Source organism: Taudactylus pleione, unplaced genomic scaffold (assembly GCF_031769625.1).
Source record: "Taudactylus pleione unplaced genomic scaffold, aTauple2 ptg000012l, whole genome shotgun sequence".
Lineage (NCBI taxonomy): Eukaryota > Metazoa > Chordata > Amphibia > Anura > Myobatrachidae > Taudactylus > Taudactylus pleione.
Window position 1 is genome coordinate 4,413,130 of NW_028284415.1, and position 26,580 is coordinate 4,439,709.

The window sequence follows — 26,580 nt, forward strand, 5'->3', positions numbered from 1 at the left end:
AGTTTAAAAAGTGTGAAAGATTACTGCTAAACTTTTAGAGTGTTTTTTTTCCGGTGTCTGCGCCACCTCCACTCCTCTCTGAGGGTCTCATAGTTACACAAAATCTTCTCTTCATCCATAGTGATGGTTATAATTAATTATAGGAATATGACACAATATTTTCCTCTTTAATCTATTTTCTCTGTCTGATATTGCTACATCTGTGACCCCCTAGATTACTTTATTAATCTTCCATACAGTCTTTTTACTTTTTCCGTCCTTTACCATAAAACACCCAGACAGATAGTTGCCATTGTTATGTTATGCATAACAACCAAAGCTCCATTGTGAGTTAAACATGCAAGCTATTAGCGGGCCAATGCCACCCAAATATTCCTTGACAAATCTATCAAGTCCCCTGCATATCTTACCCATAATGTATCATTGCATATTAATTAAACCTTGAAATCAGACTCAGTTATCTATACAGCATATACATGATATAAAAAGTATTTTACTCCATAAATGAGAATTGCAAGATAATAGATGGTTTACATATGAATAATACAAAGGATAATATAGTATGCAGTACAGTACATAACCTCAGAAGTGATTTTCTAACTTTAATCCCAGTAATGAATTAGCCCTATGCAGTTGCTAAATAAACTTCAATGCAGATTCGATTTAATCTTTCACTAGTATATAACCTTGGTGTTCATGCAAATATATGTATATATGTTTATATATATGTGTGTATGTAAGGAAACTGTATGCATGTGTTATATATATTTTGCTATCCTCTGTGTACGTGTGTATAAGAATGTGTTATAAGAAAGCACATGGCTGGAAGTATGTGAGAAGTGTACATGCGTGTGTGTAGGGGTGTTATAAGAAAGCACATGGCTGGAAGTATGTGAGAAGTGTACATGCGGGTGTGTAGGGGTGATATAAGAAATCACATGGTTGGAAGTATTTGAGAAGTGTACATGCGTGTGTGTAGGGGTGTTATAAGAAATACTATAATTAAGGGTAAATTGTTCCCCCTAGCACATCCGGCGAGACTACTAGTCTATAGATAAATTGTGGAGGGCAATCTGTCAGAGAAAACAATTATGTGTGTATGGATGTGATTATGTGAAAATACATGTGTGAGTATAGAGAGAGAGTGTGCTATGTGTTAGAGCCTCATGGCATGGTAGCCAGGAGGTCGTCCTTGTGTTGCTATGTATGTGGGGTGAAACCGCATGGCAAGGCCTGATAGCCTGTGAGCATGTAGCTGAGACAAAGAGAGAGAGAGAGAGAGAGGATTTAAGATTCATTGTCTTATCTAGTGTGAGTGTTAACTCTTATAGATAGGCAGGAAAGGAAAGTTTAGGCAATAGAGTTATTATAGAAGACAAGTTATTATAGAGGACAGAGTACCTTGAATAGTCAGAGGTCCAGTGAGCCAGGTGTGTGTCTGTGTCTTGGATGGGAATGGCAGAGAGAGAGGAGCTGTTTTTGGCTGCATCAATTTATATACCTCCTTCCATCATGCATTGCACCAGCTCAAACCCCCGCACATCCACATTGTCTGTAACAAGAGACTCTGTAACAAGGTGTTATATCCTGTTGTAGCTCCTATTACAACCATGTCTCTTTGCTTATGTTTTGAGCTATTTAAAATCTAAATCTTCTGGCCCTTGCATGATGCCACTGAGATAAGTTAATATTGGAGCTCTTTCACAGTCCCCCTGTTGTCGGAAATCCAACACTACAAATTGGGAATATACTTCACATTACTTCCCCCTACCTTCCCATTCACTTCTGTAGTTGTACATATTAAACAAAAACAACCATTTAGGAGTCAATATAATTACAATAAACAGATACAATCTTTCAATCAACATATTCTTAAAAATGTGTATACATATATATATATATGTGTATATATATATATATATATATATATATATCTCAAAGTCCTTCCAGCACGTACGCAAAGTCCTTCCAGTCAAAATTTCAAACAATTCTTTAAAGTTTCAAAAGTTATGGGGAGATAAAAAAACCTCTGTGTATTCCTTGTTGTTCACAGCAGGAAAAACCCCCCCGAAGAGAAAAAAAAATAATAAATAAAAGTCCAGGAAATTATGTTGGTATCTTGGTGGTCCACTACCCCCCCTCACCCTTAATAGTTCCTCATTTGTCAACTTTTAGTCTTTAAAAGGTCTTCCTTGTATAGTTTTACTGTGTCCTGTAGTTGTGCATTCAGTCTTTTTTATCTTCCGGTAGACAATTATTAACCCAATGTACATAATCAATACTAAAAAAATGAGAACTATTATGGGGTGTATAAGAAGGTTGAAGAATGATGTTGCCTTTGGACTGTATCCAAAGATACTTTCCCACCAAGATACTTTAGAGTCTTCTTCTAATGCATGTATAATATTTGTTATTTTGGTGGCATCATGGTCCAGTTTGATAGTCGCTTGGTTCTCATTCTTCTTTAGTTCCTTCAGGATGTCATCCTCTTTCCCGAAGTCGAGAAGCCAGTTCTTGAGTTCTGTACCAAAACCGAGTGGAATCTTTTGAAGCCTCACTTGGGTGTCTGGGCGAATGTCTAGTCGCTTCTCTGGGATCACTGGCGTTCTTCCTCTCATCTGCTACATCGATACCTAGAATGGGATTAAGGGTACAATACACTCCTCGGAGGAGAGTTACTCTTTGCATGCAGTTAGTAGCATATACAGTATATGAGTCATTTTGCAGTTGATACCAGCACCAGTATCCTTGTCCCAGGTATTTTAAGTTAGATGATGGTTTTGGACTAGCATCCATTAAGCACGATCCTTCAGAGTCCCAGCACTGACGTCTGAGAACCCTTTCATGATCTCCTTGACACAATATGGCATCCTCTCGTCTCCAACAACCATCTGTATCAAATAGATACGGATTCAATCCTTCATATGTTAAAATGTCAGATTGTAGACGTGGATGGAGAATTGTCTCTCCAGACTTGAGAATGCCCAAATTCACTGCAGTGTACCCTTGCTTTTCCTTACCTGAAACAGGAGCTAGGGAAGAGGCAATACATGTCAGGTTCTGACAACCATGCCACTGAGTTAGCCACCAATTTGTGTGATTCAATGCAAATGAAGGGACAAATGGTTTTATCCGCTGTCTAAGGTTGAATGGATAGTGACCATTATGGAGGGAAGATATTATGTGTTTCAGATTATCTGAGAGTTCACTCTGAACCTGTGTACATGCCAGAGCTAAGTGTGTTCCATCTTGTTCTGCAATTAAACCCACTACCAAACCCCTAAACTTTTCTCGAAGGGCTAAAGATAGAGAAGTTGTGGCATCTATGTGAGAATGCTGTAAGTTTTGAAGGATGTGATCTACATCTAATTGGGTCTTTATTCCTTCTCCTATATGTTGTGCCAGACTCCCAAGTTTACTCCTCAGAACTTCTAAGTCCATGGTATTTAGAGTCCCTAATCCTAATGCCCCTCCTCCCAAGAATGTGGCAATGATATCTCTTTTGTTCCTACTTTTCCTAAGTTCCAAGCCATCTCTTCTTGCTTCTTGTCCAGATTCTACCCAACCCTTTAGCATGTCTATTTGGTTTCTCACAAACCTTTCACATCTATAGTCCCAGTGATCTACTCTGAAATCCTTTACTGAAATCCTCCAGGTATACAATACAAATTTAACATCTGTTATTATTTTCCATGGAGAAGAGAGTTGGGGAGCAATTACATCTGCTATTTTATGGGCAGGGATTCTACAGGCATCTAAGTGTGGTTTCACTGGTTGTAGGTTTTCTGTCTCATAAGGGATTCTGATTATAGTCACACATATCTGTCCTCTCCCTTCAAACAGGTACCACTGGTCACTATCCCCTGGTTGTAAGGAAAGGAATTTTATAGGTTTTATTTTGGAGAGGTAAACCCACTGTGAAAACATCCAACACCCTTCATCTACTGCTTCACAGAATGGCCATTTGAAAGGTCCATCTATTTTGATATCTCTACCACTGGGGTCCTTCCACTCAAAGGACATATATCTATTCCTGTACTCCTCAATCATAGGGGTACCATCCATCCATACATCAATTATGGGGGTGTCTATACCATTGCAAACTATATCCCACCTCCATGGATTCACGTCAGACATTACCATTTGTTTGTCTAGTTCCCAATGAGCATAGGTGATAAAATAGTACCCAGTAACTTCTGTTGTACACCTATCTCTCATTATGGATATCATAAAAGATCGTATGGATGGTGATCCCTCTATCTGAGTGTATTTAGGGCTTTTGGCATCGGTTCTGATTTTCAAAATGACTGCTCTGTACAAACCTTCCATGTCTACTGATCCAAAATGATCGTTCCATATTACTTGGCCTGTGCTGCTGCAGTTTAATTTCAGCATCATGACACTGGTTTGTAAGTAATCTGTGGAGATGTGTCCTTGGGCATATTTGGATTCCCTTGTAATTAACAGTCTGGAATCTCTTAACAAACAATATGCTTTCATAGTACCTATAATGGGTATGGGTCTATCGAAATATGTTCTAACACGTAACTTTTCCTGAACATAAGATCCTATAAAGGTGGCTTTAAGAATATACCAGCCATCATATTCTCCCCCTGTGGTGTCTTCAGGGTACAAGACACCATCTCTAGTACACACAACTTCAGTGACATTACTAATTGTTTTGTGGATGTAAATGTGGGTCCTTTGAAACCCATCGGATGGATTTAGCGGGCACTGAATCAGTGTCTCTAAAGTGGGTGTATTCTTTCAAGCATAATGTATGTAATTCATATTGAATAGCAGACACATTTTCTACTGGTGTATAGTGTTGAACTTTACCATCAGCAAAACCCTCTCTCCAAAATCCATATAAATACCATTGGCCTGATACAAAGGTGTAATTATGGTAGGGCGTCTGGATTTTACCTTCCTTACATTCTACTGTTAATATTCCTGACTGATTAATAGGTTCAGATCTCATATCATTTACTTGCGATGTTCTATTTGACTCCCCCTTTTCGCTCTTGTTATTAGGAGGAGTAACGGATCCTACCAGTACCACACCTACCAGTAGTACCAGTATCCGTAAGCTTAGTTTTTTTAGAGGGCATTTTACCCTGCACCTCTTGGTTCCTAAAGCTGAATGAGATTTGTAATTGTGTCCTTTGGGAACTGGGGAAACAGCTTCTCTTTCTGGTTCCATGATCTGCTAAGAGAGAAGGCATGAGTATAGTTCTTTTTAAGGCAGTTTAGGTATAACCCTATGTGGAATTTCAAAAAGACCAGTCTCCTGTTTTATGAGTACCCTGGCACCTTATTGGGCTGGAGAGGTCCTGGTGGTCTTTGCCTGGTCTATATGGACCCAGAGAACCTTGCATCTCCTTTGAGAGTCTCTCTTTGTAGTTACTGGCCTTTGGACCTTCAACATGGTATCACCCATTGTTTCAAGGACTTGATATGGTCCCTCCCAGTTTGCATCCCAAGGACCTGCTTTACGGAAAACTTTAACCATTACTAACTCACCTACAGAGGGCATGGGTGTCTCCCCCTGTAGATAGGGTTTATACAGCTGCATAGCTGCATAAGGCAACAGTCCCTTAATATTATCTTGTACCTGTTGCAGGAACACATCTCTCGCGATAGCATCTTTCATTGGGTTTGACAATTGTGGCTCATTAGGGAAACAAAGTGGCATTTTGCGACCTGTCATGAGCTCAAATGGAGTGATCCCTGTGGTGGATGCTTCCGTAGCCCTAATACCCATGAGTATTGCGGGTAAGGCTGTTACCCAAGAAGAGCCCTTCTGCAACAGTGACTTAGCTAACCGAGCCTTGATGGTCCGATTCATACGTTCCACGACCCTGGCTGATTGGGGATGATAAGGAACATGGAAGCGCTGCCTTATGTCCAGAAGTTCACAAAGGGCTTTCATGACCTTGCCAGTGAAATGGGTCCCTCGATCAGATTCTATGATCCTAGGGATACCCCAGCGTGACAAAATCTGTTCCCATAGAACCCGTGCTGTAGTGGACGCTGAGTCATTCGCTGTAGGAATGGCTTCTACCCACTTTGAGAACACGTCAACTACTACCAAGGCATAACGAAAATTTCAGCTGCCAGCTGGTAGTGGTCCTATGAAGTCTATTTGTAAGGATGACAGGGGCCCCTCTGCAGGAGGCACACGCTGTAACACTGGCTTAAGTGCTGGTGCCCAAGGGTTGATTTGGGCACACACCAAACACTGTTGGGTGACATTTTCTACTGTTTTGAACATTCCTGACCAGTATAATTTGCTCTTTAAAAGAGCGAAAAGTTTATCCCGGCCAGGGTGTCCAAGGAGCTGATGATTAAGCCTCGTCAGTTCCACTTGAAGATGTGAGGGTACTGCAGGGAGAGGTTCTAATCCTTCTCCTGGTGAGTGGCACAGTATACCCTGTCTTATAGAGCAGGGATCTTGTGGTGAAATTCTGTGAGTCATAAGAACAGCATCTTTTGCCTGTTCCTCTTCAAATGACACCAGTCCTCTTCAAGGACTTTTCTACATGCTGCCACCTGGATTGAGGGCAAAGTTCCAGCATCCAGATCCCGAAAGATCCCAGATACTGCTGCCATTTTTGCCGCTTCATCTGCTGCATTGTTACCCATGATTAGGGAATCGCTCCCTTTTTGGTGTGCAGACACTTTGATGATTGCTGCATCATCAGGATGGGTCTTACCCCATTCCCAAAGTTCCTTTAAAACTGAAACGTGTGCCAGAGGTTTATTCTGGCTGTCCATGAATCCACGTTTTTGCCAAGTTTCAAGATGTAATGTGAGAGACCGCACTACATATGAGCTGTCACTATATATAGTGCGTCTCCCTGGGGGGTGGATGAAGAGTGCTTCCTTCACTGCCTCCAATTCAGCACGTTGGGCTGACAGGTGACCTGGGAGTCTAACCAGACTCTGAGTTCCTGTGGTCTCATCCAAGACCACATATCCTGTCACATATGACCCATCAAGATGAAAACGTGACCCATCAACAAAGATGATTCTGTCATCAGGGTGCACTACCTGTCTAAAGAATGGTGTGGTAAAGGAATGTGTTACCTGACCACAATCATGTTCAGTTCCAGTTGTGTTTAACAACTGGGAAAGGACATACTTAGTTAAAGGGAAAAGAGAAAAGAAAACTCTGTTTGTGGGGGCACTCTAATAAAAATAATTTAAACTTTATTAGGATCTCATCATAGATCAAAAAGGACTAACCACAATAAACATATAAATACAGACAAACATACAACATAATGAACAAATAATAACCCACTTGATATGTATAGCTCTCCTGGGATCAGGATTAAAGACCAAATCAAGTAGGATAGTGACTTGGAGTATTAGAGGCAGGTGGAGGATGCAAGTCACTTTGTCTTATAAGTAGATTGAATCATCATAGTACTCTTCTGTGCTGTTGCCGAAAATGGTAAAAGATTATAAGAAACCAATCACAATCCATACTGTCTGCTATTTAGAAATTCAAAAAAGTTTTTTATCTCATAAGTACAAAATAGACTGTGTGGGAAAAACCCATCAACGTGACAGTATAGTGATGAAAAGCACCTGCATATTACCATGAAGCGATAATCTGCGTTTAATCACTTGCCCGTCGGCAGAGGTGGTCAATGAGAGTTACCCTCTTCAAATACAGATGATGCACAGAATTCCCTGCATCTGCTGTCGGCTCCCAGAAACGGAGCTGATGAGAGTACAGAAAGAGTAGTATAGATAAAGGGAAATAGACAGCAATTTTGTCTATCACATTACATTGCATATATTCCTCCAGTATACGTAATTATCTGTACCTAATCCTCTAATGAAAAAAACTCTCCGTTCTCTGGTCACTTAAAAAACATCAATATTGTGGAGTAATATATTGATTCTCCATTACTCATGGGTGAAAAATATTTATGAGCATATTTACATCTAATAATCCAGACTTCAATAGATACAGATTATTAATACACGATAGAGGAGAAGAAAATATCACTGCAATCCCCTCTCCCTGTGTTTGTAACAATTTTGCAAGAAACAATATCTGTTGACTATCCAATGCAATTCAAAAGAAAGAATAAGAGAAAAGGGAGGAGAGAATTGTCCCCACTTATAACTCTTATCAAAAAAGGTCAATACACGGCAAATATGTCCTAATCATTTGTCTTATAGTGACATGAATTATGCCCCATTTTGTATATAAGAATGACATAGACTGTGCTGGTACATCAATAACCGGACAGAAGTACAACAGGAGTAAAAGAAAAATTGAAAAAAGAAAGTCTCAGTTCCATGCACAATCCTACCAAACCATCTAGACATGTGCAATCAATATTGCAGTGAATGTGTAAGTAGTAAGGAGGCTGCCCTACTTAGAGACATAGACTCACAATCCTCTATTGACAGATATGGGGGAGCGATTCCCTTGGTGAGGACAAACCTCACTATCTGTTCAGGATCATAATGGGGAAAAGGAGAAATTGTACTTTACCAGCTGACAGCCCTGCCTGTGCTAGACCGGGTGAAGGGGATTCTATTCGCGTGAAATTCAATGCACTGTAAACATCCGTCAGTGCACTCTCCTCACATGGACAACGCGCGTTTCACCCTGCGGCTTCATCAAGGTCCGTGTTTGTCCTCATGTGCTACCGGTTTATATCCGGAAGCTGAATCTCCTTAGTGGAGTAAGTAGTATCACCTGTGAGTCGGCATCAGTACGTAAGAGGAGTGGCGCTCGTCATCTGTGCATGGATGACGCTCTCGCGTCATCCGGGAGTTCCCTCTATGAGTCATCAATCGGGGGCGCGGCAAAGTCCCCTCATGACGGATCTCTCGACTCGCCTATCATTTGTCCCGACATGTGGGACTTAATGCTTGCACTAGTCTGACACCCCCAATAGAAAAAGGAGATTAGTAAACATCCTTATACTAGCGGCGGTAGACGTTGTCAACATAAATACTATCTGGATCCTAATATAGTATCTCTCTTCACCATAATAAATATGTAGTATGGATTAATGTATATGACAGATGTAGGGGACATAGGGGACAAAAGATCATACTATTGTAGTATATAAACAGAAAATAATATTGAATATAAAAATATAGAAAATTAAAAATAACAATGATAATAAATAAAACGAACAAGCATTGGAAACTCAGTTATTATGTCATAACTGTAGGATTGAAACATAAGACTTGTAATTCATCCGTTAGCAAATAGACCATATGGTGTTCAGCACCATACATATGTATGGTCATATTTGATAGCCAAAATGGTACAATACAGGCATACTGCCTAGTCTCTGCAACAGGGCTTAAGTGACCAATATGGTATCTAGATTGATCTTGTGGATACTTATAAATCTCCACATTAGAACTGTTATAATCAGACCGACATCACAAGATCCGATCTGAGGTGCATGTGGAATAGATGGAAAGTATTAGAAGCAAATATGTATACACATATACACACACTACATATACACACATATATATGCACTTTTATAAACATATACACATATACATATGCGTATGCAAATGCTGGGATTAAGTCCTATGAGGATGAGTTTGAGGTAAGAATATACCCTAAAATATTATTGGAACACAAAATCCCCAGGATTGATGTAGAACATGTATACCAGTTAATATCTACACCAGGGCTGAGATAGCCAGTGTGGTAACCAGATTGATCTTGTGGATTCCTATTAATCACCACATTAAAGCCGTTGTGACCCGATCAACATTGCAGCATCCGATCATCCTTGTAGGTGGTGTAGATGGTAAGAATTAGAAGCATACATGCATATTAATATATACACACACTCCATATACATACATATACACGCATATATATATATATATATACATACTTATGCGTGTGCAAAGGTTTTGTACTATGGGGATAAATTTGAGGTAAGAAGATGATAAGCTAAAGTGATTTGACATACATATCTGTTTATTACCAAAACGGGGCCGAGGTTGTACTCAGAGCAAAGCTCCAAAGTTGATATTTTCATGTAGGCCATCCGGTGTGAGTGTCTGGAAAGAAAAGATCCATTCACTCTCTTTACGTAGCAATGCCTTCATTATGTCACCCCCACGTATGCCCAGATTGACTTTTTCCAAGCCAAAGGCACTAATCACTTTCGATTGTCCATTGTGTTTTAAAGACATGTTTGGCTACCGTCGTTATCTGTTTCATCTTCTTTCTATCATTCTCTACATTCCTGATGTTCCCAATGTGTTCCAAAATCCTTAGTTTAAGTTTTCTGGAAGTCATCCCCACATATCGTATACCACAAATGCACTCCAAGCAGTATATCACTCCACAGGTGTTACAATTAATGAATGTCTTGATCTCTTTATTATTGTTATACCTGTCACTTACTGTATCTCTGCTTTTCATGTATGTGCAGGCCTTACAATTGCCACATGCATGAGAACCTTTCTGTTTCCAAACTCTTTTTGGTTTTCTCTCGAAGTGACTGCGGACAATGGAATCTCTGATATTTTTGGATCTCCTCCAACTTATTAGTGGTTTATGAGGTAATTTTTCTTTAAGATCTTTATCCATGAGGAGGATCGGCCAATGTTTAGTAGCTATATCCTTGATATTTAGCCACTCTTGGCTAAAGTTACCAACAAAACGTATATCTTCCTTATCTTTCTTTCTGTTTTTGTTAGATGGAAAAATCAGATTCTTTCGTTTAATCTGTGATGTATACTTGATAGCCCTTTTAATAGAGCAGTGGCTGTATCCTCTATCTCTTAATCTCTTAGTAAGTTCTTCACTTTTTTCTCTAAAAATCTTCTCATCTGAGCAATTTCTCCTTAACCAGAGAAATTCTCCTTTCGGAATATTCAAAAGTGTGGGCGGAAAGTGAGAGCTTGTGTTGTGTAACAAGCTATTGGTCGCCGTGCTTTTCCGATATAGATCCGTAATAATTTCTCCATTGTCCTGTTTTGTGATTTCAAGATCAAGAAATGTAACTCCCGTACGGCTCATTTCTGATGTCAGATGTAAATTGAGGGTATTGGTATTCAATACAGTTAGAAACTCCAAAAATTCTTCCTCTGTACCCTTCCAGATCAGGAGGATGTCATCTATGTACCTGAGCCAGATGATGATATTGGCAGTGAATCTATCATTCATGTCATTAAAGACATACACCTGCTCCCACCAGCCCAGGTACATATTGGCATACGTGGGCGCACACGCCGCGCCCATCGCTGTCCCTCTGGTCTGTAGGTAATAGCCATCATTGAATGTAAAATAATTCTTCCCTAGTACAAATTTCAAAAGTTCCAGAAGAAAGACATTAAATAGACTGTCTTCCCTCATGCTCAGAAAGTACTTCACCGCTTTGAGTCCGTTGTCATGGTGGATACTGGTGTATAGGGATTCGACATCCAAAGAAACAAGGATCCAGTCATCCTCCATTCTGATCCGTTAGTTTTCGTAACACATCTGAGGTGTCTTGTACATAGGATGGTAAGCTCGTGACAAAATCCCTCAAGTGTAGATCCAAAAATATACTGGCCTGTTCACTCAAACCACCTATGCCTAGAATGGAGGATGACTGGATCCTTGTTTCTTTGGATGTCAAATCCCTATACACCAGTATCCACCATGACAATGGACTCAAAGCGGTGAAGTACTTTCTGAGCATGAGGGAAGACAGTCTATTTAATGTCTTTCTTCTGGAACTTTTGAAATTTGTACTAGGGAAGAATTATTTTACATTCAATGATGGCTATTACCTACAGACCAGATGGACAGCGATGGGCGCGGCGTGTGCGCCCACGTATGCCAATATGTACCTGGGCTGGTGGGAGCAGGTGTATGTCTTTAATGACATGAATGATAGATTCACTGCCAATATCATCATCTGGCTCAGGTACATAGATGACATCCTCCTGATCTGGAAGGGTACAGAGGAAGAATTTTTGGAGTTTCTAACTGTATTGAATACCAATACCCTCAATTTACATCTGACATCAGAAATGAGCCGTACGGGAGTTACATTTCTTGATCTTGAAATCACAAAACAGGACAATGGAGAAATTATTACGGATCTATATCGGAAAAGCACGGCGACCAATAGCTTGTTACACAACACAAGCTCTCACTTTCCGCCCACACTTTTGAATATTCCGAAAGGAGAATTTCTCTGGTTAAGGAGAAATTGCTCAGATGAGAAGATTTTTAGAGAAAAAAGTGAAGAACTTACTAAGAGATTAAGAGATAGAGGATACAGCCACTGCTCTATTAAGAGGGCTATCAAGTATACATCACAGATTAAACGAGAGAATCTGATTTTTCCATCTAACAAAAACAGAAAGAAAGATAAGGAAGATATACGTTTCGTTGGTAACTTTAGCCAAGAGTGGCTAAATATCAAGGAAATAGCTACTAAACATTGGCCGATCCTCCTCATGGATAAAGATCTTAAAGAAAAATTACCTCATAAACCACTAATGAGTTGGAGGAGATCCAAAAATATCAGAGATTCCATTGTCCGCAGTCACTTCGAGAGAAAACCAAAAAGAGTTTGGAAACAGAAAGGTTTTCATGCATGTGGCAATTGTAAGGCCTGCACATACATGAACAGCAGAGATACAGTAAGTGACAGGTATAACAATAATAAAGAGATCAAGACATTCATTAATTGTAACACCTGTGGAGTGATATACTGCTTGGAGTGCATTTGTGGTATACGATATGTGGGGATGACTTCCAGAAAACTTAAACTAAGGATTTTGGAACACATTGGGAACATCAGGAATGTAGAGAATGATAGAAAGAAGATGAAACAGATAACGACGGTAGCCAAACATGTCTTTTCAAAACACAATGGACAATCGAAAGTGATTAGTGCCTTTGGCTTGGAAAAAGTCAATCTGGGCATACGTGGGGGTGACATAATGAAGGCATTGCTACGTAAAGAGAGTGAATGGATCTTTTCTCTCCAGACACTCACACCGGATGGCCTACATGAAAATATCAACTTTGGAGCTTTCCTCTGAGTACAACCTCAGCCCCGTTTTTGGTAATAAACAGATATGTATGTCAAATCACTTTAGCTTATCATCTTCTTACCTCAAATTTATCCCCATAGTACCAAACCTTTGCATACGAATAAGTATATATATATATATATATATATATATGCGTGTATATGTATGTATATGGAGTGTGTGTATATATTAATATGCATGTATGCTTCTAATTCTTACCATCTACACCACCTACAAGGATGATCGGATGCTGCAATGTTGATCGGGTCACAACGGCTTTAATGTGGTGATTAATAGGAATCCACAAGATCAATCTGGTTACCACACTGGCTATCTCAGCCCTGGTGTAGATATTAACTAGTATACATGTTCTACATCAATCCTGGGGATTTTGTGTTCCAATAATATTTTAGGGTATATTCTTACCTCATACTCATCCTCATAGGACTTAATCCCAGCATTTGCATACGCATATGTGTATATGTTTCTAAAAGTGCATATATATGTGTGTATATGTAGTGTGTGTATATGTGTATACATATTTGCTTCTAATACTTACCATCTATACCACGTGCACCTCAGATTGGATCTTGTGATGTCGGTCTGATTATAACAGTTCTAATGTGGAGATTTATAAGTATCCACAAGATCAATCTAGATACCATATTGGTCACTTAAGCCCTGTTGCAGAGACTAGGCAGTATGCCTGTATTGTACCATTTTGGCTATCAAATATGACCATACATATGTATGGTGCTGAACACCATATGGTCTATTTGCTAACGGATGAATTACAAGTCTTATGTTTCAATCCTACAGTTATGACATAATAACTGAGTTTCCAATGCTTGTTCGTTTTATTTATTATCATTGTTATTTTTAATTTTCTATATTTTTATATTCAATATTATTTTCTGTTTATATACTACAATAGTATGATCTTTTGTCCCCTATGTCCCCTACATCTGTCATATACATTAATCCATACTACATATTTATTATGGTGAAGAGAGATTCTATATTAGGATCCAGATAGTATTTATGTTGACAACGTCTACCGCCGCTAGTATAAGGATGTTTACTAATCTCCTTTTTCTATTGGGGGTGTCAGACTAGTGCAAGCATTAAGTCCCACATGTCGGGACAAATGATAGGCGAGTCGAGAGATCCGTCATGAGGGGACTTTGCCGCGCCCCGATTGATGACTCATAGAGGGAACTCCCGGATGACGCGAGAGCGTCATCCATGCACAGATGACGAGCGCCACTCCTCTTACGTACTGATGCCGACTCACAGGTGATACTACTTACTCCACTAAGGAGATTCAGCTTCCAGATATAAACCGGTAGCACATGAGGACAAACACGGACCTTGATGAAGCCGCAGGGTGAAACGCGCGTTGTCCATGTGAGGAGAGTGCACTGACGGATGTTTACAGTGCATTGAATTTCACGCGAATAGAATCCCCTTCACCCGGTCTAGCACAGGCAGGGCTGTCAGCTGGTAAAGTACAATTTCTCCTTTTCCCCATTATGACCCTGAACAGATAGTGAGGTTTGTCCTCACCAAGGGAATCGCTCCCCCATATCTGTCAATAGAGGATTGTGAGTCTATGTCTCTAAGTAGGGCAGCCTCCTTACTACTTACACATTCACTGCAATATTGATTGCACATGTCTAGATGCTTTGGTAGGATTGTGCATGGAACTGAGACTTTCTTTTTTCAATTTTTCTTTTACTCCTGTTGTACTTCTGTCCGGTTATTGATGTACCAGCACAGTCTATGTCATTCTTATATACAAAATGGGGCATAATTCATGTCACTATAAGACATATGATTAGGACATATTTGCCGTGTATTGACCTTTTTTGATAAGAGTTATAAGTGGGGACAATTCTCTCCTTCCTTTTCTCTTATTCTTTCTTTTGAATTGCATTGGATAGTCAACAGATATTGTTTCTTGCAAAATTGTTACAAACACAGGGAGAGGGGATTGCAGTGATATTTTCTTCTCCTCTATCATGTATTAATAATCTGTATCTATTGAAGTCTGGATTATTAGATGTAAATATGCTCATAAATATTAATGAGGTAATGAGGAATCAATATATTACTCCACAATATTGATGTTTTTTAAGTGACCAGAGAACGGAGAGTTTTTTTCATTAGAGGATTAGGTATAGATAATTACGTATACTGGAGGAATATATGCAATGTAATGTGATAGACAAAATTGCTGTCTATTTCCCTTTATCTATACTACTCTTTCTGTACTCTCATCAGCTCCGTTTCTGGGAGCCGACAGCAGATGCAGGGAATTCTGTGCATCATCTGTATTTGAAGAGGGTAACTCTCATTGACCACCTCTGCCGACGGGCAAGTGATTAAAAGCAGATTATCGCTTCATGGTAATATACAGGTGCTTTTCATCACTATACTGTCACGTTGATGGGTTTTTCCCACACAGTCTATTTTGTACTTATGAGATAAAAAACTTTTTTGAATTTCTAAATAGCAGACAGTATGGATTGTGATTGGTTTCTTATAATCTTTTACCATTTTCGGCAATAGCACAGAAGAGTACTATGACGATTTAATCTACTTATAAGACAAAGTGACTTGCATCCTCCACCTGCCTCTAATACTCCAAGTGACTATCCTACTTGATTTGGTCTTTAATCCTGATCCCAGGAGAGCTATACATATCAAGTGGGTTATTATTTGTTCATTATGTTGTATGTTTGTCTGTATTTATATGTTTATTGTGGTTAGTCCTTTTTGATCTATGATGAGATCCTAATAAAGTTTAAATTATTTTTATTAGAGTGCCCCCACAAACAGAGTTTTCTTTTCTCTTTTCCCTTTAACCATGTTATGTCCCTAACTCTAGGGGAGCACCACCGGTATAACAGAATATTTTAAGCATACGTTTGTTAGGAAGTAATATCACTACAAACGTGTATATCACCGGTTATATCTGTTATATGCTGATCAAATGCATAATAACTTGTGCCTAAGACCATCCCCGATAATCTTGTACTAAAGGACATACTTAGCCTTGTGACAGATTTTGATATTCCTTCCACTGAGGTCCATTATCCACCTCCCAAACTTCTTTTGAGAGACTCTTAGTGTGTCCCGAAGTAGGAGGGTTAATGGAGAGTGTGGTGTTTGCACATTGAGCTGCCTGAACCCTACAATATGCGCAGTCACTTTGACAGCATAATGAATGGCTGCAAGTTGCTTTGCACACTCATCAAAACCTCTTTCAACTGGTGAAAGGAGTCTTGAGAAATATCCAAGAGGTCTTATCATTGTTCCCACCTCTTGAAGGAGGACCGCTGATATAGACTCTGAACCAGCATGTGCTTGGATGGCCAATTCGCCATCTGGATGTGGGGTAGCTAATACTAGGGTGGAGGACAAACTTCTTTTAAGTGTGGTGAAAGCTTGCTCCTGTGTTTCTGCCCATCCCTTCAATGATGGTTTTTCACCTCTGAGTAATTCATAGAGGGGCTTTGCTTTGGTAGCAAAGTCCTCTATGAATTCCCTCATGAAGTTTGCAACACCCAGGAACTTACGTAAGTCCTGCAGAGTGCATGGCTTGGGTAGTTTTATCATTGCTTCCACGCAGGCAGCCATGATACCCTTTGTTCCGTGGGCAATCTTAACTCCTAGGAATGTTACCTTTGACCTAGCCAGGTTTGCCTTGTGAGGACTCAGCTTCAGTCCTGCACGTGACAGGAGGCCTAACAATTCCTGTAAGAGGGTTAAGTGTTCCTCCATGGTCTCTGTATGAAGGAGTAGGTCATCGACATACTGTAACAGGCATTCTGGGCGTGAGAAAACACTCAGCACTGCTGCTAATGCCTGATGAAAATAAGTCGAACTACTATGTAACCCTTGGGGTAGGACACAGAACATGTATTGCGTATCACGTACAGTGAAAGCAAACTTGTACCTGCAACTTTCAGTCAAAGCTATGGAAAAAAATCCATTAGCCACATCAATGGTTGAGAACACTTGGCTTTTGCCATTTATCCTCGCCATTATGTCTGGTGTTTCTGCAACTACCTGTGCTGACATGGGGGTGCATTTGTTCAGAACCCGAAGATCAATTGTGAATCTCCACGTGTTCGTATCCTTCTTCTTTACAGGCCATAAAGGATTATTGCACTTTGAATTTCCCTTTATGACCACTCCCCTATCTTCTAAATCTGCTACAGATTCTACAACAGATTCCATAGCTTCAGGGGGGAAGCGATATTGCCGCTGTGGCGGTGGATCTGGCCCTTGAATGTCTACCTGGACATCAACCATTCTTCCACAATCATTTTTATCTTGTGCCCATAATTCTGGATACTTGTACACAATAGGTTCAAGGTCTTTGTTGTGAGAAACCTCTGGCCATTTATGGACAAGCATGTTGTTTTTGACATTTATGTGTATGGGTGAGCTCAGAAAATGCCGTTGTATGACACAAACCTTTGATTTTCTGGGACCCCTCCATACCATACCATTTGCCAGATCCAGAATCCAGCCATTTGTTTACATCAGTTCCAATGATGTTATCGGATCCTGTGTAATACCACATTGGGATGTTTAATGAGAAATCACTGCTGATTTCTACATGGACCTCATTAATTCTATGAACTCTCACCCCCCCTCGTGATCGGCTTTGATCACGAACGATACACTGAGGGCTATCTGGGTCTATATCATGTTTCACATTGGTAATTGAAATTTTAGCTCCAGTGTCGAGCATGATTTGTAACCAAATGTTTTTTATTTTTGCCAAGATATGGGGTCTCCCTGAAGGATCCAATATAAGGTTACATATTGGTGACAGATCCTTTGGGATCCCTGACCTTCAATCCATCTGCATCAGAATTCCTGTAGGAACGTCTGTTGTACAGACTGCTACTTCTTTTTGTTGTGCTGTCTTTACCTGTGGAGCAGAATTCTTTTCTGCTTGCACATTTAAAGTTGCCACACTTTTCTGTAAGTGTGGGATGGGCAAATGTTTTGTCCGTACGGAATTACTATATCGCTTTTTGAAGCCATTAGTATTTCCTGACTGGACAGGGAATTGTTTAGGACAATCTCTTCTTATGTGTCCCTTCTGTCTACACCTGTAACAAATCAAATTCTCAGTCTCCGATGGCGGAGCAGAAGACTGAAATACTGTTTGACCATGTTCACGATATGCATGGTGGCGTTCTTTCCTTATGCCTCCGTGCATATCATGTTCCCTAACTTGGACAGATTTCTTAGAACTCAATAGTTCTTTTCTGAAGTCATCAATTATTCTGGCTGCACCTGCAATTGTGGTTTCCCTTTCCGCCATTGTGCGCAGATTGACATTTGTGTATGTGAATTTTTCCACAACTGTGCGAATCATGCCTGGTGGAGTATGGGATCTATGGTCCTATACATGGCTTCAAACCTACCACATAGAGCTAATGGCTCATGATGTATGGTGGGTTTAAAGTTAGCAAGGATGTTGGGAGTTACTTCCTTATGTCCTGTTGTTAAAATCATAAGTGCAGAAAGTCTTTCCTCTCTGTCATGGTAACAGCCATTTTTGGGGGCAGAGTCCCCAGTGATGTTATACCTTTGCCTGAGGTGAATGGGTAACCACAATTTGAACAAATCAATGCGATCTTCTGGGGCTACACTAAGTTGTGTGCAATGTCCCTCAAAAATATCGCATGAAGTGAAGGGATCTAAATTACCATATTGTGGAAATTCTCTTTTGAGATCTAACAGGATTTTTGTTCTCTTTATATCAGTTCCTTGAGGAGGTTGATTAAAAGAAAACAAATCATTTTTCCTATTGTGGGCTTGTACAGAGCTAGAAGTGGCATCTAATACTTCCCATCCACTTCTATTCTCTTGTACCCCTGAACCAATAGTATTTTCCCCCGTTGTTAATGGGAATTCCAGTGTACGTACCACTGGTAATGCAGGATAAATCATAGGGGTACTTAAACCCTGCTGATCATCCCTGATATCAAGTAGTGTTGCATGAGGTGCCATATCAGATGAATTTGATTGGCTCCTTGTTGCACCACTACTTTCCCTGTTATATACACAAACCTGTTTTGTGGGTATTGATCCGATGAGATCAATCCGTGGATTATTTGTAGACAAATTTTTGATTGCATTAGAAAGATCAGTTATTAAACCCTGCATATTCATCATCATTTGGGCTCTACTATCCAGATCTTGTTGCATCTGTGCCATATGGGCCTCAGTAGTAGCCATTTTCTCATCTGCAGTTTTAAGTTCAGTGCATAACTGCGCAATTTCAATTTCTCTTTCTGTGCATTCTTTACAATTGTCTTTCTGATCTAGCATTTTTTCTTTCTTAGCCAACATGCTTCGAGCTAACATTTCTGCATGCTCTGGTGTCCAAATTATGTCTTCATAAACTTCTACTAGCTTAGCTAACATTTTTAATCTTTTAGATTTGTTATTAACATTCCATCTATCATTACAATGTTTATCCTGACTATAAACCTGATCTAACAATTGTGACCACAGATTCTCAGCTGATGTGTAGCTAGTTGGTAAAACTGGATTAAACATGCTGTCTTTTGCTAGCTTCTTAATGGTAAGAAAATCCATATCTACCTGAGTTATGACCGGTGTATTACTATTTCTGTCTGTATAAATGGAAATGAAGTCCTCAATCCTGGTTTAGATTGGAGAATTTATCTTACAGACCTGAGATCACCCAGCGAAAGTTGCAAACTTACGCCTTACTAGAGATTACCAGTGCGCGTTGTCTGCTCAAAATTCTTACTGCGTCGCTTACGCGTGCCCGCTAGACAACTTTCGAAGACGTGCTTCTGTATGAAATACAGGTTAGAAATGTTTTTCTTTACAGGGTCAGTAGGAGGCTGCCCTAAAAAAAATAAAAATAAAAAATAACCGGAATAAAGTGTTCTACATGAGTTGGTGACAAGTAAATATTCAGATAAGGAGAGAAAGAAAAAAAATTAATTAGAAAATATGTTATAACATTCCTTATAAAATATCTCAAGTTTGTAATCAATCAAATCTAGTGTTAACTAACTCTCAATTCCCTAGTCCAGCTAGAGAAAGAAATGTTACAGCATTAACCATAGGCAGAATACTATTACGTTTTCCCTTAAGAATATTTCACTAAGATATTAAAGATGTTTTTGTGTAACCATTATAGCAAATATAAAAAAAAAATTCTCTGTTTCTAATTGTGATTCTCCGTGGCCTTTGGAGATCACAATTTTAAACAGGCCTGTTCGGGCGCCATATGTTAAGAGTGTTTTTTTTCCGGTGTCTGCGCCACCTCCACTCCTCTCTGAGGGTCTCATAGTTACACAAAATCTTCTCTTCATCCATAGTGATGGTTATAATTAATTATAGGAATATGACACAATATTTTCCTCTTTAATCTATTTTCTCTGTCTGATATTGCTACATCTGTGACCCCCTAGATTACTTTATTAATCTTCCATACAGTCTTTTTACTTTTTCCGTCCTTTACCATAAAACACCCAGACAGATAGTTGCCATTGTTATGTTATGCATAACAACCAAAGCTCCATTGTGAGTTAAACATGCAAGCTATTAGCGGGCCAATGCCACCCAAATATTCCTTGACAAATCTATCAAGTCCCCTGCATATCTTACCCATAATGTATCATTGCATATTAATTAAACCTTGAAATCAGACTCAGTTATCTATACAGCATATACATGATATAAACAGTATTTTACTCCATAAATGAGAATTGCAAGATAATAGATGGTTTACATATGAATAATACAAAGGATAATATAGTATGCAGTACAGTACATAACCTCAGAAGTGATTTTCTAACTTTAATCTCAGTAATGAATTAACCCTATGCAGTTGCTAAATAAACTTCAATGCAGATTCGATTTAATCTTTCACTAGTATATAACCTTGGTGTTCATGCAAATATATGTATATATGTTTATATATATGTGTGTATGTAAGGAAACTGTATGCATGTGTTATATATATTTTGCTATCCTCTGTGTACGTGTGTATAAGAATGTGTTATAAGAAAGCACATGGCTGGAAGTATGTGAGAAGTGTACATGCGTGTGTGTAGGGGTGTTATAAGAAAGCACATGGCTGGAAGTATGTGAGAAGTGTACATGCGTGTGTGTAGGGGTGTTATAAGAAATACTATAATTAAGGGTAAATTGTTCCCCCTAGCACATCTGGCGAGACTACTAGTCTATAGATAAATTGTGGAGGGCAATCTATCAGAGAAAACAATTGTGTGTGTATGGATGTGATTATGTGAAAATACATGTGTGAGTATAGAGAGTGTGCTATGTGTTAGAGCCTCATGGCATGGTAGCCAGGAGGTCGTCCTTGTGTCTTTGTGTTGCTATGTATGTGGGGTGAAACCGCATGGCAAGGCCTGATAGCCTGTGAGCATGTAGCTGAGACAAAGAGAGAGAGAGAGGATTTAAGATTCATTGGGGGAGATGTACGAAGCCCAGAAGCGGTATCAGCGCACGTTATGTGCGCTGATACCGCTTCTCCCCGATGTATGATCGGGGGTCTGGGCGGTAAATGACAGGGGCGCTATGCGCCCCTGTCATTATCGGCGCTGCTATCTACAAGATAGCAGCGTCGACGGCAGGGCTATGTATGAACCGTCATAACGTATGACCGTTTGGCCGGCTGTAGCTGTCATTATCGACAGCTACAACCTGGCGCTGCCCTATCTCCACAGCAGGGACAGCGCTGTCCCTGCTGTCGGCTCCAGGCTGCACGCGGGGATCTCGTGATACTTGCGAGATCCCGCGCATGCTCAGTGGAGCCAGCCGGGTAGGGACACAGTGCATCAGCACTAGGCTGATGCGCTGTTGTCTCTAGTGGGTAGCGCCGGAGGGGGGAGTTAACGCTCCCCCTCTCCTGTCGATGAGATGTTTATACATCTCATCGGTAGTGCTTCCTGCTTCGCCTCGGTAAAGAGGCGAAGCGGGAAGCGTTATAGCGGCGCGGTAAGTGCCGCTATAATACATCTACCCCATTGTCTTATCTAGTGTGAGTGTTAGCTCTTATAGATAGGCAGGAAAGGAAAGTTTAGGCAATAGAGTTATTATAGAAGACAAGTTATTATAGAGGACAGAGTACCTTGAATAGTCAGAGGTCCAGTGAGCCAGGTGTGTGTCTGTGTCTTGGATGGGAATGGCAGAGAGAGAGAGCTGTTTTTGGCTGCTTCAATTTATATACCTCCTCCCATCATGCATTGCACCAGCTCAAACCCCCACACATCCACACAAGAGACAAGAGACTCTGCTAGGTGTTATATCCTGTTGTAGCTCCTATTACAACCATGTCTCTTTGTTTATGTTTTGAGCTATTTAAAATCTAAATCTTCTGGCCCTTGCATGATGCCACTGAGATAAGTTAATATTGGAGCTCTTTCACATAAACTCTCATATTTTCTAAACTCTCACCCTATTACATTTGGCCCCAAGTTGTCTTAGAAGCAATTTCTTTTCAGGAGTAAGTAGAATACCTATAAAGACATTTGTGGTGTTTTTATTCTACGAAATCCTATTTCTGTAGTCTCTAAATACACAACATTCTGATTGGAGTTATTTGGGTTTCATATATTTAATATACCCCAATATATATATTTTTTTCATTAGTACACATTGAAGAGAAATGCAATGGTACAGAAAACAGCAAAAGAAGTTTATGGATTGTTTTTAAAGAAAAAAGGTTGTTATTCACAGGTTTGTTCTATTTCTGGACCCAGTAATCTACATAGTATAAAATACAGTCCCTGAGAGGGAATGGGTATGAAATACCGCCGGCCGCATGGGGGCCTAACCCTCCCTCCCCCTAGCCTAACCCTAACCGTCCCGGGGGGGTGCCTAACCCTAAGTCCCCCCTGGGAGCCCTAAACCTAACCCTCCCCCCCGCGGCTGTCCGCTCGCGACGCCCGGCATCACTACGATCGGGATGCCGGGCGCTGGTGAAATGCGGGCGTCTACATCTAGATGCCCGGCATTTCACCCTTGCCCGGGATATGACAGTCGGGAAGCCGGCTGCCGGTAATCGGCTTCCCGATTGCTTCCCCCTGAGAAGCATCTGTCTGTTCAGGCTAATCTCGAGAACCACTGGATGGATTTTAATGCAGTTTTCACTATTCTATAGAGCATTTGTCGTGGAAGGTTTAGGTTTATGAAACATTCATATATGACAAAAGAAAGACAAGCAGTTACTATTTTAGTGAAGCAAGTCAATGAAAAAAACGGTCCCTGGTAGCCGTCTGTTTGTTCGGGCTGATCTCGAGAATCACTAGATGAATTTTGATGCAGTTTTCACTATTCTAGGTTTAAGTGTATGAAGCATTAATGTATGACAAAATGGAGTCGAGCAGCGACGATTTTATTGAAGCAAGTATTGAAAAAATGGACGTCCAATCGCTTTCTTGGTTTACGCTGTCTAAACCGTTAAGGATATATCACAACGATGGACTTTATTTTATACCATGTGGAGATTGATAAGTATTATCTGGTTTCTCAAGAAAAATTTATGTAAGCCCTGTTTACTAATACAAAATAAAAGTTTTTCCTTTACTCTTCCTATTTAATTTATGTGAAAAAAAATTCTTTAATTTCAAACGAGTCCAATTCCCCGTAAGAGTTTTCTTTGGCATGATAATAAATAAAGCACAGGGACAGACACTTAAAGTGGTTGGAGTTGACCTAAATGGAGACTGTTTTTCTCATGGACAACTTTACGTGGCTCTTTATAAAAATGCATAGGCATATCTTGGTACATGTATCACTGGAGTATGTTTTCAGTGGCAGCCGTGGGATTAGTCTTCCTACTCCACCTCATTCCCTCACAGAGTAAGACCTTTCACCAAGCATTGCCTGCATACCCAGAAAAGTCTGACCATCTGACAAGTGGAATGTATTAATGGGATAGGGGAAGAGGGAAGGTCGAATGCACAGGAGATAAATAATTGTTTTTAGAAATGCTTAATTATTATTTTTTTATAAAGACAAATTTTATTGAAAGAGTGAGAGGCAATACATAAATGACCTGCACAGAGGTCCAAAAAAGATAGAATAACACAACGATACATGGCAAATCAACAAGTTGTCAGATACACATATCGACAGACCGATAGATGGGTGTCCACAGCTCTGCGATCTCAGGCAATTTTTTAATTAAAGACTAGCAGTAGTTCACGAAGTATTCTATACACAAAGTATCCAAACTGAACAGTTAAAAAAAAAACAGTTGAACAAACATTGAACAACAACTAAGAGCAGTTAATTTCTAAATAAAAATTATATTTATGTAGCATTCTAAGATTTTCACTTTTTATTCTAAATCACTATGTCCCAAATATAATTCTTTATTTCACTCCCTGGTATCTACTATAAGGCTATTACATCCTTCACTCTCCCTGCAGCTCAACCCTCTGTACACATTGCAGCCTCAATAATCTACTCCTCTGTTGTGAACACACATGAGCTATTTACTTATCTTTATAAATTTACAACATCCACAACCTGTCGCAATAAAAAAAACTCATACAAAACCCACAACTACATTTATATTTCTCTCCTTCTACTTCAATTAGCTGGTGACATTACCAAATCCATGCCCTACACACATGCCCCACTCACAACGGAATATAAATACAGCAAACCTCAGACACATCGCATGCCTCCCATCACCCTCCAAGCCACTAAAATGTGCCTTATGGAATCACGCTCTGTCTGCAACAAACTAACATCTACCCATGACCTCTTTATTTCAAATAACCTCAACCTTCTGGCAATAACAGAAATATGGCTCACACAATCAGAAAGTTCCTCCCCAACAGCACTCTCACATGGTGGCCTACACACTTCACCCACACCTCCAGGCCTGTTACCAAAGGAGGTGGAGTAGGAATATTACAGTCCCAATCTTTTACATACACAGCTCTCCCAAAGGTATCATCACTCACATTTACATCATTTGAAGTACATTCTATTTGGACTTTCACCCCTTTCTCTCTGTGCATTGCTGCTATCTATCGCCCACCTGGACCACCCAATCAATTTCTGGAATATTTTTCTGCCTGGCTCCCTCACTTCCTAACCTCTGACATCTCCACCATCATCATGGGTGATTTCAATATCCTGATTGCCAATCCACAATCTCCTCATGCCTCCAAACTTCTCTCTCTAACCTCCTCTTGGCTTCTCCCAATGGACTGACTTCTCTACTCATCAGGATGGCCTCTGCCTTGATCTTGTATTCACCAGACTATGCTCAGTTTTTGATTTCACAAATTCTCCTTTCCCTCTTTCAGATCATAACCTTATCACCTGCACACTGTCCTCCATTACGTCAACCTTAATGTCAATCAAATCAACCAAGCCTCCTCAAACCCACAGATATTAATGCTATTAATTTTCAACAACTAGCCACCATTCTGCAACAATTATTCTCACCAATTTCTAAGTTCACTTCTCTTGAGACTGCTGTATCACACCTGGACCAGACCCTAGAACTAGCCCTTGATGAAGTAGCTCCAGCTACCCATCACACTCCATGTAGACTTAGACGTCAACCGCGGCATTCCAAATTAAAAAGACACTTACAAAAACTCTCACGTAAAGTAGAACATCTGTGGCGTAAATCTCGTACTCCAAGTGAGTTCGTCACATATAAGACTATTTACCACTCTTATCGTAATGCACTAGATACTGCAAAACAAACATATTTCCAATCTTTCCAAGTGACTTTTAAATAGATTTAAAACACTTCTAGCCCCTCCCTCACCCAACCCACCTGCTACTATCAATGCACAAGATCTTGCTTCCTATTTCAAGGATAAGTTTGATAAAATCCAAAGTGAAATGGTGGGCTCTTCCTCAGCTAATGCTCAATTCCCTACCTGAACCCGCTGGTACATTCTCTTCATATGACCCCACTAATGAAGATGAAGTATCTACACTCTTCTCATTCTCCTACTCTACTACCTCTCTTCTTGATCCTATACCCTCACAAATCAGTAAAGCTCAGTCTCCTGTGCTCATCCCACCCTTAACTAAATTCTGTAATCTCTCCTTCTCTTTAAGCATGCAGTTATCACTCCCATTTTGAAAAAAACAAAATTCTGACCCTAACTTTCTCTCAAATTATCGTCCAATCTCCCAGCTCCCTCCAAGCTACTGGAGAGACTTAACAATATATTGATTTAGATCGGCGCTCGCTTCTTTTATAAGGGAATATGGGTGAACAAAAGGTGCTGCAAATCCCAATATTGGACTACCCAAGGTCTAACTATATCAATTGGAACTAGGAATGACCCATGTGTGGACTCACACATTTATCAAAAGTGGGACTGCGCTCCGTAAATGGTGTACAAATGATAGCATATATTAATGACTGAGTCTGAGACACTCTAATAGTCCTAACATGTATTATATTTATTAATTAATTTGTAAGTACTGTGAATCACAAGTTGTGATGAATGT

General features: G+C 39.9%; 1 protein-coding gene across 1 annotated transcript; it reads right to left on the bottom strand.

The window, feature by feature from the left end:
* Positions 1 to 505: 505 nt before the first annotated feature.
* LOC148542399 (uncharacterized) lies at positions 506 to 19,734 on the bottom strand. The gene is made up of 2 exons (XM_088468549.1): positions 19,684 to 19,734; positions 506 to 5,206 (listed from the first exon to the last, which is right to left on the bottom strand). The coding sequence occupies exon 2, from the start codon at positions 4,498 to 4,500 to the stop codon at positions 2,482 to 2,484; it is 2,019 nt and encodes a 672-aa protein (XP_088324675.1). The 5' UTR covers positions 4,501 to 5,206; positions 19,684 to 19,734; the 3' UTR covers positions 506 to 2,481.
* Positions 19,735 to 26,580: the final 6,846 nt, after the last annotated feature.

Excerpts from the sequence above, each read along its gene's own strand:
- LOC148542399 (XM_088468549.1), bottom strand. The coding sequence starts at position 4,500 with ATGAAAGCATATTGTTTGTTAAGAGATTCCAGACTGTTAATTACAAGG.